Source organism: Cyrtonyx montezumae, unplaced genomic scaffold, assembly GCF_038088225.1.
Source record: "Cyrtonyx montezumae isolate F1298 unplaced genomic scaffold, pur_monq_1.0 scaffold_9, whole genome shotgun sequence".
Classification (NCBI taxonomy): domain Eukaryota; kingdom Metazoa; phylum Chordata; class Aves; order Galliformes; family Odontophoridae; genus Cyrtonyx; species Cyrtonyx montezumae.
The window spans coordinates 6,362,610-6,377,549 of NW_027072100.1; the positions used below are offsets into that span (position 1 = coordinate 6,362,610).

The window sequence follows — 14,940 nt, forward strand, 5'->3', positions numbered from 1 at the left end:
TCTGCAATGAAGGGAAAACTCAAGCCATGTGCCCAGTGAGCAGAGTAATCCCAAACTCCATAGAAGAGATACCCTTATGTCAAGGACAAACTTCCCAGCAAAACAAGCAGGCAAAAAAAGGTGGGAGGTAGAACAACCAAAATTGACAAAAGCAATATTCATATCAGTAATGCTTTGGCATTAACACAGGCTAACCTCGCTCAGGATGCCTTGCATGAAATCCAAATGGATTACACAGTCCTAATGTCCATTTTGTAGATGTGGAAAGAGAAGAAAGCAGCTCCTCCCACAAGCAACCAGTCCCAGCCCTGATACTTGTTTGTGGCACACACGCAAAGTGTAACACCAGCTGGACTGCCTGGTTTAGCACATTTTCCACCTGCAGTTAAAGTTTACAGCTGACAGTAAGCAAGGTGAAGTCACAGCTGGAAGCGAAAATAAATAAATAACCACCAGAAACAAAATATCAGCTCTTCCACACACCCATTCAGGAAATGCTTGAATAAATGAGAAAGTAACTCCTATCTTTTCAGAAGCAGGAGGAAGCTCCAAAAAGCTACACCCTAACCATTACATTCAAAGCTTAAGCTCCCATTTCTTAAATTGTTCCCTCATTTCATCGTGTTAAGCGCTGCCAACTAACAATTTACCTGCCTCCCAAGTCTGATATGCCAACCCAGCATGCCGGTCCTCAGCAGGGAGCTGTGTCTGCACATGCCCCTGAAGAGCTGGGAGCTGCTTCCTCCTCCCCTGCAGCCAGTCCTAGCCCAGCTGTACACAGAACAAATTGCTGTGCAGTGATGGCTCCCAGCAGACTTACACTGCGTTGGTAGCAAGTGCTAGGCACAGTGCTGACTCAGTGCTGGGACTGGTACCAAACACCATCACTTTCAGAGGAAGTGGTTAAAATATTTAGTAAGATCAATATCCATCTGTGCTGTGTCACTGCAGGCAGAGCTACCAACCCCTAATTACTTGATGTTCCCCCAGGGTTATGTTTTACTCTACATTCACCTGTGCACACAACTCACAAAGAAAGGAGATGTAAGGCTATTAAATATTTGGTCCAAAGTATCTATGATCCTCTTTCAATTTACTAAAGTTTGGTCTCGGTGAGTTGGTTTCCTGCCACACTCCCCCTGCCCTGCCTTCCTGGGGCACTCCATGAATGCCTGTCTTCGTTCTAGCCTGAGGGATGTGCTCTGCTCTGGCCCACAATTCCCCAGACAATCCAGGGACTCGAGCACACTTTGTTTTCTACAGCTAATTCTTGGTCACATCTCAGGTTTCAGCACTGCCCAGTGGAAGCATGAACAGCAGTATCTGAATTTATTATTCAACTGAATGAAGTGAGGTTATGTTGTATTATCAGCCTTTCGGGTTTGCATTTAACTCTCCTCCCAAGCTCACCACTTGAGCCTTATTACTGATTTTGCAGCTGCCAAATCCATGACTTAATACTGACATCATTTGGAAATGATCTCAGGGATGGCTGAGAAAACCGTGACCAATTGTAATTCCTGCATGGCACCTTCTCCAAAGCAGGAACACACTGCTAAGCAGGAACCCTAGCAGGACACAAAGTTCCTGGGCTTCCCTTTTAACATTCATTCTATGTAGAATAATGTAAACCCCAACAAAACAACAACAAAAAAACCTCAACAACCAACCTCCAAAAGCTTTCTTACATTCAGTTTCTCAAAACTGCCATAAATGGCTGTTCAGGTACATTTCTTATAGGAAAGAAAGTCATTCTGCCACAGTACTGTGACTACCCGAAAAGAAAACAAATTACATGAAAATAGGAACAAAAATGCACTAGGTTCTTTGTACACACTCTGTACACAAATCTATCTGTCTTGCTGTCTCTCCATGCAGCTTAATAACTCCTTTAATCTGATGTACTTCATCATAGGAGGAGGAGATTAAACCTACAGCAAGAAAAAAATAAATATTTGGCTATTGGTTGTGTATTTAGAGCTCATTGTTACTTTCAGTTTCCTTCCCATTGCAAAGCTTTATTTCATCATTCTTACAAAACTATAACACACCCAAGAAAACAACACTGCTGTGCAAAGCATGTAAAAGCTGTGTAAGTGAGCTGTGTAATTGTTCAGGACCCAAACAGCTTGGCTATGACATGACCCTCATTTGCAATGAGTTTACTCCTTTCACGAAACATTCTTGCCTGCTAATCAAATTGGTGCACACGACAACGGATCCAGGCCACGCAAACACCAGAAACAGTTATTTCATCAGAACATCTGGTGCTCCGTCCCCTCTCCGCAGTTTAGTCCCATCTTCTCAACCACAAACTCACCATGCATTGCTGGTCTGTACCTTTCCAAAAACCAATCCTTGTACTGCTGTCAGTTCACAACCATCCCAGTGCACCCAGAAGCAGGGCATCCAATTTAGTTTTCTGCAACCAACTGCAGATTAGAACATGACAAAACCGCTCTGCAAATTTACCTCTACTATTCACGATAGGAAAGATCAGTCAGGGTGCTCCCTTCAGAACTGCACTACTGCTATGAACTAAACCACTGACGTGGGCACAGCAATGTCCCGTTCGAGATTTCCATTTTCTGTTTAGTTACTGTTCAGTTCCATGAATAGCACTTGCTGGCATTCAAGTGATACTGCAGTATAATCCCTTGCTCTCATCAAACTCAGAGTAGCAGACCCCAGAGAACCCTCAAAACCCAGCACAGACTGCACTTTATCCCAAGCCTCATGAAATAGGTCATAACAATCCAAATGCACACCATCAGTATTCGAGTTGTCACTTGCAATCCAGTGAGGCAGCTTTCTAAGTAAGCTCAGAAAAACACTGGCATGTTAACTTGTATTGCTTTGTGGTCATTTATTTTCAGTGCCATTTGTTAGATTAGGCACATGAGAAAGAACAGCCAACAAACCAAAGAATCTATGTCAACAGGTCCAAGCTAAACTCTTCTGTATGGCACACCCTGGATGCAGGCTGAAGTTCGTGCCTTATGGTTCAATGAGACAAGTGAGATGAATTTTAGAGTAAAAGCACAGAGCAGAACATACTGAAAAAGGTCTTCTTATCCCACTGCTTATGCTATCTTCGCAACCTTCAAATTTTGCCTCCGTCTCCTTAATATTTGAACTAAAGGTAATTATACACTTAACCACCTCTCCAAGACGTTGTGAAAATTAGTTAATGTTTATCTGCACAACGCAGATAAAAAGCACTTAAGTAAGTGTTAAGTATTATCAGATAGCACGATGTTGCCCTCACTCAAATTGTTTTCCTCTTCCCACTTAAGTGCCTTCGATCTGCTGTTATTTGACTCCCTGTGACTGAATTTCCTTCTCTGTGTCTTAGGGAAAAAAAAGTTAATTGAACTGCAAGTTCTAGTGTTATTTAAAGATTATCCTCTGTGCCACATGTTTAAACTGCAAGTGTTGTTGAGTAATTTTATCCTGGAACCAATAATTTTTTTTCAACTAAAAATTAGCTTAGTAGGTACTAATCAGCTTGCTAGGCAAATATAATGGAAGAAAATCAATTTAAACTCTCTGTTTGAAGCTTGTGCCATGTCATTATACTGAAAGACTAATCTGCTAAATAATTAAGGCTCTGTATTTGTGGAGCGAGACGAAAGAAACATTACAAGTGAATAGTAATCTGTGCTGCCATTTGCCTCTTTAATCTATATTTAGACTATGTACTTCAAATATAGATGTTAGTCTGACTAAGGTTTAAAACAGAGGCAGTGCAATGGACTTCTGAAGAAGCACCTGATCTGTGCCAAGGAAACGAAAACCAGGGTCATCCCCTTTGGATGTGATCTCTGGTTGTCTTGGATCTGCTGACTGAGCACAAGGAAGGGATGTTAGAAGCAGCTTCTGTAACAGAGCACACACATCCTTATTAAATATAAATAACTGCAGTAACAGCCCCAAGCACTGCAATATCTGCTGCAGATCGGTGTACTCATGACTCAAGGCCTACGTAAGGAGGAGCTCCTCTCTGCTTCAGGTTGTGTACTGCTTTTCCTGCTTTTGAAAGAAATAAACACAACACCCTATTTTGAAACAAACTCCTCTTCCTACAGACTGAGATATTTTCACATCTGATTGTCTGATATAAAACACAGCTTCACACTTAGACACACAGCAAATATGCTTTCTTTCAATGACATCTGTAGAAGTGAATGTCCATGAAAACCAGGACAATTATGAGTGTTTGTGAACAGTTATAGTTTTGTAAGGCAGAGAAAGAAAATACGGTGAGTTCACTTACTCTTCTTGGAGAAGAGCTTCTTTCTCCGTCCTGAATGGCTCAACTTGTATTCATTCTCTTCACAATTGCAGTCTTCACTATTTCTGCTGTAATACTTGGGCAAAAGATTGGAAGTGCCTTTGCTGTTGCCTGCCAAGTTCACCATTCCCTTGCACTTGTGCAGTTTGAGCTTCCCACTGGCATCTTCCACACACTGCCATTTCTGGAAGGAAGATTTGGTCATTAAAAGTTTGTCTCAACTCTTCATTGTTTAGTTCCAGCAACCTACCAGTTATACAGTATGGTATGATAGACTCATCCCCTATTACTGAAACAGATTTCTTTTAATCTCACATTTTAAAACAAAAAAGGGAACTTTTCTGGAACATTCTTATGTTTGTTTTTGATTTTGTTTCTTGGAGACAGAGCAATGGGAATTTCTTAACAAAAATAAATGCTACAGCTAAACACAGGGAGATGTCAGTTGAAAAGGCATATTCGCCAATTATGCCTCTCTAACAAGGAAGCCTAAGTCTTATTATCCATATGTTTGAAAAGAATCCTTGCCCATCCACAAGTTTGTTTGACAGGCTGGCAGGAATCTATAGCACTATCAAGCCATTAAAATAGCACCAGGCTCCAGGTCTGTGTACAATATAGCTCCATCCATACTCTACAGGATAAATAACCTTTTCTGTAAGCCTCCTCCCTAGTTGAATGAGCATTTCTCCTACTAGTTTTTCCTCATTCAGCACCCTTGGGCTTCATCAGCAAAGGTGAGCTGCACTGGATGCCTCAACAGTGATAATCTCCTCCCTCTTCCACTCAAACCGGAGAAAATCTAATCTCTAATCTAATCTGATTCCTTTTGTTACTCAAAACCTGAAGTAAAGTGGTTATAGATCCCTTTGTGCTGCTGTCAGAGCTGTGCCAAGGGCAAGGGATTTTAGCCACCTTCAATCTGGCAGAGTTTTGCCTTTATTCAACACTCTACTAGCTACACAACTAGGATTTGAGAGATATTAAAAAAAAAATCACACAGCAGTTATGATTGTGTTAAACAGAATCCTGGAAACACCAAAGCTCTCTGCAGAGCCCTGCGAAGCACTTCTCTTTTTCCCCGTTACAAAATCCTAAGCTGTGGCCTCCAGGACTCACTGGAATTTTGAGATTTTTTCCCACTAAAAGAACAGAACAACAAACAGCAACAACTCCCAAGTGAGATGACATTTTACAGCAGCCCACAGCTCTGTGAGGAGATTCAGTCACTTCAGTTCCCACAAAGAGGTGTGCCCAGGATTGGGGAACAAAGCCTTCCTTTTTGCATTGAAATTCACTGCATTGTTTGCATGACAGCTAAGTAAGAAAACAGTATCTTCACTGTGCTTTCATTATAGAGAACTTAATAGGACTCAGAAGTGAAATACCCAGTTACAGTGGATTTATCCACATTCTAAAGAGACCTTCTCATTTAAAATGCTCAGAGGCTTATGGGGTGTCCACTCATTTCCTCAGACAACTGGATGTCAGCTCTCCTGAGATATATTCTTCTCAGCAGATATCATGTCCGAACTCCTATATGATCCAAGCCTTCCAGTGATGCAGATAAACCTGGTATAACTTTCAACACAAGGAATCATAGGAAATCAAAGTGATAATGGCAATCAGACATCTTTGCACGACTGTCTTAAACTCTGAAGAATAAATTGCTGAACCTTTTTTCATCTGTTTTACAAAAGCCTAACACTGATCAGTGCACAGACTGAGGTTTGAAGTAAAAATTACTTCACTATAATGATCAACTTTCTTTTACAATGAAAAAATGCAAAATGAGACTTTACAATGCTTGTTGCTACACCCCATTACTAATAATCTGAATCTTATTTTTGAAAATACATGAACAAACTGCATTTTCTACTCATTAGAGCTCTACGCTGTAGGTGTCTGATACATGAAAATGAAGATTCAACAGACGGAAACTTAAATGCCATGATGAGAACTACAGTAAATAAATTCTGTGATGTGTAGCCCAAAAATATTTATACTTTTTCATCTCCTGTCATGAAAGCAATGTTTATTTTTCCCCTCCAGGTTAACTGGAAGAATTCCTTTTATTTTTGGTGAAGTTTAAATTTCTTCAAGGCAGCTGTGTGCCACAGTGAAAATATCTTTGGGCTTTACCAGAAGGGATGCTGTATGCATTAGCAGGCCCAATGCTGAACAACTGCAGAGTGGGACTACATAGATGACTTTAGAAGCAAACTCAGAGCCCCAGCTGGGAAATTTACATAAAAAGAAAAAAAGAGCTCTTTTTCCTTTGTTTGTTTCACAAAACAGATATGAACATGTGTGCAAATGTATCTAGGTCTTAGAACTTATCCCAGTCTGCTTATAAGTAGAAACTTGAATCCTCTAGGCAACATCAGGGCTGTATCACTTGCCTCTATTTCCACAAGATACTTTGAAGCTTAGGGAGAAGAGCTATAGTTGCAACAGACCTGCAAAAATCCCTGCTTGACAGTCAAGAAAAATCAAACTTAGTGAATTCTGGCATTTAGCACCGGTTTCTAGGGCACAGCACACTATCATGCAGAAACCTGAGTCAATCCCTGGAAGCAGATAGTTTTTAAGAGGTAATCACTTAAATATTTAAATTCTTATATGAGGAAGTCTAGAGTGCCCCAGAGATACATTGGCTTACAGGTAAAATGATAACCATCCAGCAGTAAAATGTAATTACATGTAAATAGTGGATTAACTCAACCAGCCAAGAAAACAAAGTACCCTTAGTTGGCAACCCCTAATTTTTCATGTCTTTTCCTGATTGGATTGAAAGATGTGTTCTGATTCAAGTTCTATAGCTCATAATATCTCACAAGAGCTAGATCCTGAAAAGGAGTGCGCTTTAACATGAACTAAAAGTGGAAAATCCAAGTTCCCCCACAATCTTTATTCCATCTCATATCAAAAATCCAAAGGAAGAACCTGTCTTTTTCTTCTACAATGCCTTCCAGAACAGCTACTAAAGCCACCAGGTAAGCAGCTTCAGCAATACATCCTGAAGTTCGTCAAGCTCACACTGTGCAGAAGGTTCCAGACGCCTCATTTCATCACTAGGTCTGTTCCAGCAGATTTCCCACTATCTGCAGGCAGGCCACGTTAGCTGCTGTGCTTGCGCTTTCTGCCACCTACTGTGCTGGGCCTGTTCAAACAGTTCTACTCCATCCCCTACCCTACCCCCCCTCCACAACACATGCTACTCACTGTAAGTTGTGTGCATTAGAGAACAGAGATATCAGTGCAACTGAACAGAAAACATGCTGAAAGGTACAGTGCAAAATCAAAGAGAAGACAGCCCATACACACATTCCCTCCTCCAACACAAACTATCTGCTATATGCATCAACAAGTGCAAATTAGGACTTCAGTACCTACAAGACAGGAATCTAACAGCAGCAGCTGTAGCCTAAGCAGGTATCCCTCTTCCCTCTGCTAACTCTATTCACCTTGAACATACAAATGACCCCTCAGTGGAAGAAGATGGATTTCTGACATACACAAAAAATGTAACATTATTTCCTTCACAGCCCCAGTGGTCATCAAATGGTTTTCACATCGTTGTGCATTACAGTCTCCTTACTGCTATAGCGATCACAAACGTTAATGCAGTCGTTACTTGAGGCTCCAATCAGAAATAAATAGCCATGACCTTCCCCGCTGGATTTTTCATACAATTCACTCATTTCCCTCAGTGAATCTCTCTCAATTGACATTGTTTTCTTTGGGGAAAAGGACTGATCACACAAATCTTGATAAGAAAAGTTTCCCATAGAAACAGACAGCTTCCACAGCTGAGACCCAAATCATCATGCTGTGTCTCATCAGTTCTCACTTTTGTTAAGAGGAAGAGATTCCATTCCCTTTCACAGAGAAGTGAAAAGTGAAACTGATCTGTTACCTTCCAGCAAGGCTCCCTCCCTCACTGACTCTAGAATTGAAGATTTCTACAGGATACGAAGTCTTCTCTCGCTGCCAGCAATCCCACAAAAACACTTCAGCAATACCCATCCTTAGTTTACACAGATGTTTTCTGAACCCCATCTGACACATTTGATACTGAACTAGAAACAAACTGCATTAACAGCTAGAAATGTTCTAACTTCCAGTCTAAATTGATTTATGAGTCAACAGGATACCTCTTCTCTGTATGAAACTGTACACTCCAGTTCAGTACTACCTGGCCTTCATTCCAACTGGATATTATTTCTTGACACCAGCTCACAATTTGGAGATCTGGACCTCTGGGCTCCCAGCTCAACTACAGTTCTCGAACACTACATATGACTGGAATCTAAAAACTACAAGATGAATGAGCAATTTGTCAACAGAAAATCTGGGGGATTTTCTAATGCTACAAACTGTAGCTGAGGTGAGGCAGGTGGGACAACTAGCTAGCATGGAAATGAAAAATCAGGTATTCAGCTGAATTTAATATTACAATTACATAATTAATTTACTCTAATAATTGGACTGTGGTATCAAATAGTCCCACTGCTGTGTTAGGTAGTGAAGAATCTAAGGAGTGCAGCCTAAGCAGAAATCAGATGAGAAGTGGAGGGAAAAAAAAAACAAACAGAAGCAACCAAAAGGGGAACTGATCTGTCTGACGCCCCACACTGAACCCCTCTGAGTTCAGAGTCAGCCTCTCCCCACCTCCAGCTCATTGTCTTTTGAACCCAACTACACTGCTACTCTAGTCAGGATATTCGAAGGCTTTGTTTGTTTTTATTAGAAGTTGGTATTGATTTTGGCAAGTTTCTTGCAACATCGACTAATGCAATGACAGGGGCTTTAACAGTCTCAGTTAACAAGAGATGTACAACAAGAGGAAGCAAAGAAACTTGTAAGGTAAATAGCCTCTGGAGATCGTTAGAGGCCACTTCTAGCTGGAGGAGGAAAACAGTTTTGTTAATTCTTGATAAGGAATGCAATCCTTGAATAACATCCCTTAATAAATCATGATTTTCATTTCCATAGCTAGTTTCCTCCAAATGTTATCAGTTGGAGGGTTGATAAAATTTTTAATGTATGAAGTTATCAACAAGTCATTTCTTGTTGTAATCACAGATTAAGAAACAGATGGTGAAATTTGCTGAGCATGTGCAACTCACACTGGAATTCAGAACTCTGAAGATCCACCCAATGAGCTATTAAAAGTATCAGGATTCTAGCTGGCTTGATATACTTCACTGTTATCAACAGAACCTAAGTTCTTCAGTAACCTCAGGATATACCCACTAGCTACAAAAAGAACTAGAGAAACAAGAGACAGATCAAAAACTTTCTTCCTAGTTTTTAAAGAAATTCCTTATAAAACCTGACTTTGTCTCCTAGTTTGACTAATATGAGTTCAGGCCTCAGGACAAGAAGAAAAGGTAATCTAATGATGACTATGGTACCACTTCATGAACTGCTGTAGGAAAGGACATATTGATCGCAACAGTTTTCACTGCTGCTATTCCTGCTTTGTCAGAGAACTGGGGAAAACAAGGGAGTAAACGCCATAATTTTACTCATGACATCTTTATATCACTTAGAAAAAGAATGTTTTTTCATGATCCTGTTACAGAACAAAGCAATCAGTGGGAAGCCTGCATAACAGACCTTTCATTTGCAGAATATCTGCAGGAAACCAAGTGCTAATCTGCATATTTTGAATTTTCTCCTGAAGAACAATGTCACATAAATTTAGTTATTTAATGCTACATAAAGGAAAATCCTATTTTTTATCAAACACAAACACAGAGTTATTGAAAAGGAAAAAAAAGATTTGAAAAGGAAATAATATAAATTCAGACAATTAATTTTCCTAGCAAAATTAGCATTGATAAACTGTACTATATGACGTCCTGCTGCAAATTCACATTTAACAGTGCTGCAGGTATCGCAGTTTTAGCAAACGGGCAAAAAGGCAGCACCTGATTTAGTGGGATTTTGTGCAGCTGTTGTTATGATACTGAGGAGTTGCTGGGAATACTCTGCAGAGCAATGCTGGTATTGTAATTGGCTTCCACACAGCACATTAATGCAGACCGCCAGATAAAAGTGGGTCAGCTTCCACTTAGCAGTCAGTTTAGAATGAAAGGCCGAACTACAGCGAAGAGAAAGAATTTGTGTGGAAGCCATTAGGTACCAGGATAAATGTTTTTTATTTCATGTGGGAAGAAAGCACTCATCTCTTTTAAATCCTTGAATGTAAATGCTGAGCTGCTCTTTCATCTGAGCCTACAGTCAGCCTTTGTTGGATGCAAACAGCTAACGCAGCCCAAACTCTACTAACTGAAAAAGAAAACATGGCAACATGTAGATTCCCATTGCACTAAGAAGTATTTACATATATTAGTGTTGCCAGAAAAAAAAACCCCACCTCAATAATGGACTTTGAAACAAGGTTTTAAACAGTGTGAATAGCCTCATCTTCATGATCCTGGTGCTCTCTTATCAAAACGATTATAGGTCAAGGAGGGTCACAGAGATTTGTGAAGAAAAAGCATTTTTGGGGAGACAGAGCCGTATTCACAAGCCTTCATGCTCACAAAGGGCAATTTCAAATTCTCCATCTCACATTCAAAGCTTTCCTTACATCTCTGCCCTTGTCCCTTATCGCTCATTCCCTCTTGAGTCTTTGTTTCATCTCCTGCTTGCACTTCAGATTCTCTGGCACATGCTCAGAATTCTCTGTGCATGAACTCTGCAGACCCCCAAAGCTTGTTTGAGTCAAGAGGAAGAATCCCAATGACTTCAACAAGCTCACACTACCTTCTGAGCCAGACTTCTCTTCATCTGGATATGAAAATTTACTTTTTGGATGGATACTGTCAATTGCATAACAGGGAATATCCTATAGGATTGGGAGATATTTGTAATACAACCGCTGTATTTATATATCATAGACTCACCCAAGACTGCGGCACATTATTCATTAGTGCTCATTCTACTTACTACAAAGAGCTGTGAATGGCACCAGCAAACAGACAACAGTCTCTCAACAGTTGAGAAGTAACTCTTACTCCACTCTGAAAATTTTTGGGTGCACTCGTATTTAGGGACAATTTACCTTCAAATAAGCACATTCATCTCCTGCTATTTCTGCTGTCTAGACACAGTACTAGGACATATTCTTCAGAGCAGGGGTTAGATGGATTGAGACTCCCTTGAGAGCCCTTCCCAGGCTCTAATTGACTTGATTGTTAGGCAATTTTTCCTGATGTCCAACTTAAATATCTTTTTTGCTCAATTTCATCCTATCACCTCCAATTATGTCTGAATGAACTGTTCTATTCTCCTCTCTGCCTCCTGACAATGAAGATGCAGCACACGCATCTCTTATTAGCATACCTTCACTTTGGAATGTATTGACAATTTTGACTGCAGAGTCGGCATTTTATCTGCACTTTTTACAGATGCCAAAGATATTTTATTACCCTCAGAAGAGAACACAAGCTCATGAATGAGTGCAGGCAATACATGGTCTTCTCGTTTTTGTCATAACTGAGACAAGCAGTAATCACAGTAAGAAAGCCTGAATGCAACTAAATTACTTTATGCAAAGAGATGGTTTCAGTTGACAACATGGACTTGGAAAATCTCTCTTCCACTCTGTTTTTATAATAATGTTCAAACTAATTGAGAATATGAAGACAAAAGGGAGCTGAAACATCTCTCAAAGGGAAAATGCTGATGGAAAAGGAAAAGCTGTATTTCCCCCAAACAACTTATGAGATGACATTGTAGCAGAAACAACGATTTTTCCCTCAAGTTTCTCAGATATTGACAATTCAAAAAAAAACCCACAACAAACACAAAAAAACGGCTTGCTCTCAGCCACCTAAAATTTCAGCTCAAGACATTTGATGACAACAAGCTACTACATGAAAGTACTTCTTTACGTTCAGCATTTTTAGCAAGAACAGGCCATTATCCTTGTCTCCTAAATCTGACAAAGAAGCCACAGGAGGAAGAGAGCTGCTGGAGAATGCTTGTGGATATAAATTGAATCCAAACACCTAATGGACTCATTACACAGGTGCACTGAACTACATGATCTGCAGAGCCAGAAGGAGGAACCTGGCCCTCCAACAGTAGAAACTGAACTAGTTTCGCCTAAAAAGTGTACTGCTGACAACAGTTTCACTGAGACATTCAGCTCATGTCTTCAAGAATGGTAATATTCCACAAACTGACTTACTCTGACAGTCCTCTGAGCTGCAAGGATATGAGGCAATACCAGCCTAATAACACTCACACATTATTAGCACGTTGTCCCATCTACTCTCACCCCTTTGTCCTCAAGTCCACAGGCAGGGTGTGCTATGGTCCTTGGCAGAAGCTATTCTTACTGGTATCTGGATGACAAAGCAATGGCACAGAGAAAATTCTACCGTTTTCCAGAGGATGAGAATTAAGCTAAGAGTGAAGAAATCTTCACAGAAGTGGAATTGCTAGAGACAGTTCTACTATGCCTTTGCATATCTCTGGTGAAGCTGCAAAACCTTCTCCCAGGTTGAGATCATGTACTGATACTGCTCTACTTTTTTTTTTTTTTACCCATAAATTCCTTTTAAGTAACCAGGATGTTAAGAGCAAATATATATTTTAATGTATGACTGGAAAAGTTATGTAAAAGAAATTATACATGCATCCAACTAGTTCTCTATCCATATATACACAGACTGTCTGCATGTGTGCTTTAACAATGTATTTTCATTAACAGAGGGGATATACTGCGTGCACAGAATGTTAGCTTTCTGCAATTACACGTAATTACAAATAATAAAATGAGTTTATTTAAAATTCAAAGCAAAGGGAGCTAGATGTGTTTTGGAAAAGGCCAGTTTGTTAGGTTCACTGTTCAAAGAATGCTCCAAAAGTAATACCTCCTGTTTATTTCCATGGAAACTACAACAGATACAAAGAGTACGACAACACCGATAGAGCAAGTCCTCAGCAACAAAACACTCTTTTTCAACACAGTCATCACCATTGGCTATACATTTTCATTAACAATAAACAAGAGCCTGCATGAAACACTCATAAAAATCTGCACCGGCAGAGGTGACAACTGTTGCTGTGACCACTGCTGAAACATCCCACATCCACTGTTTGGTCTCCATCAGCATTCAACAAGCATCGATGAATGACAGTGGATGCCATTTTTTTCCACATGGAGGAATTCAATGGTACTCCTTTGCTTCACACTCACTTCCATGTCAGATGTCATTTTGTCAGACTGTCCCTCTGCTGCCATCTGTCTTGCAGCAACAAAATATAACAGAATATTGGTGGGAAGCTTCACCCTCTACTGCCATACCACCAATGTCTGTCTCTGATAATTAGGCCAACATAGTAAAATATGAGGTATTACTTGTGGAGCAGCCCTCACAGATTGTCATCACTAATGAATCCCAACCACATTCTATTTGGGGACTACAATGTTAAAGCAGCTGACACAGTTCTCTTAACAGTAGTCAGGAATCAATAGAGAGGCACTTGAATCAGCAATTTCCTGACTGCCAATCTCATCAGTGCTATAATACGGTTTTAAGCAAAGGCTACAAAATGAACAATTTGATTTATAATCTGACGCTGACAACAAGGTGAATGACAATGTCACAGTGAAGATATTAAGCTTTGCCCATCTACATGTCCTTACTTTCAGCCACTTGTCCTACCTGGCCAAGCTGTTCACAAGCTGTTTGATACTCAGCTCTTTGACAAAGGTCTTTCACACGCTGGTATTTGGGTAGAAAGTTTTCTTCCTGGGCATCTACCTTCTCATTTTCCCTCTTATGCAGTAATTTACTGGAGAGGGGAAAAAAAGAAAAGCATTTATTTTTACATTAATTCTAAGATATGCATACAGTTTACTGAAAAAAAGGCCCAGAGAAGTACACTATCTGCTGGAACCCAAGCATTGCTGGTGGCCAAAACTTAATAGCTCTCTAGATACTAGTCCTTATCATCATCTCTCATAACACACACATTATTTATGTCATCCTCAGGGAACATAAAAACCACAAAGAATTGAGACAGTGTGTTACACATCTGATTGACAGGGCAATAACAACAGTCCATCATATCCTCCTCGCTACTGCATGGTTGCACTTTGCAAAACCTTCATGTCAAGTGTGACTTATGAAGGCAGAGGCACAGCAGAAATGGCCAGCAGACGAGCACACAGACTGAAGATTTTTCCTCCATTATTTAAGGAGAAAGGTGGGGGGTAGCATTTAAAAAGGAAAATGAGATGCCTTTCCATCTTCCAATTCAACTAAAACTCCTCTCTGCCCACCCCAATAGCACATTCATGCAGGCCGCAGGCAAAGGACATACATTCCCTCCTATCACACAATCACTGCCATTAAGCATACTGCAGCTGTGTTCCTGCTGGAAGAGCTAATGGCTTTAGGTCTGCAGTAGAGTGCTGCTTTGGCTCTAGCTACTCAGTATCCTTCAATTTAAAAATACTGAGCTTTGCAATTAACACTTTCCTTACCCTCTCTCCACTAGGAATGAGTCTCTCCAAACCTTCATCTTTTTCTTTAAATGGAACCTGGTAGGAGATGAGGAGAGAAAGAAACAATTTATTTCCACAAAAAAATGGTGATCAAATCACATCCCATTTT

At 40.2% G+C, this 14,940-nt stretch overlaps 1 protein-coding gene across 3 annotated transcripts in view; it reads right to left on the reverse strand.

Annotated features, from left to right (window-relative positions):
• Positions 1-14,940, reverse strand: part of SULF2 (sulfatase 2) — a 98,055-nt gene that overhangs the window by 11,101 nt on the left and 72,014 nt on the right. For all 3 annotated transcript variants that reach the window (XM_065754472.1, XM_065754473.1, XM_065754471.1), the window contains exons 10-12: positions 14,811-14,867; positions 13,987-14,116; positions 4,277-4,478 (exon numbers count right to left, since the gene is read on the reverse strand). In XM_065754472.1, the coding sequence (XP_065610544.1) occupies positions 4,277-4,478; positions 13,987-14,116; positions 14,811-14,867 (389 nt within the window). The remainder of the gene's footprint in view (positions 1-4,276; positions 4,479-13,986; positions 14,117-14,810; positions 14,868-14,940) is intronic.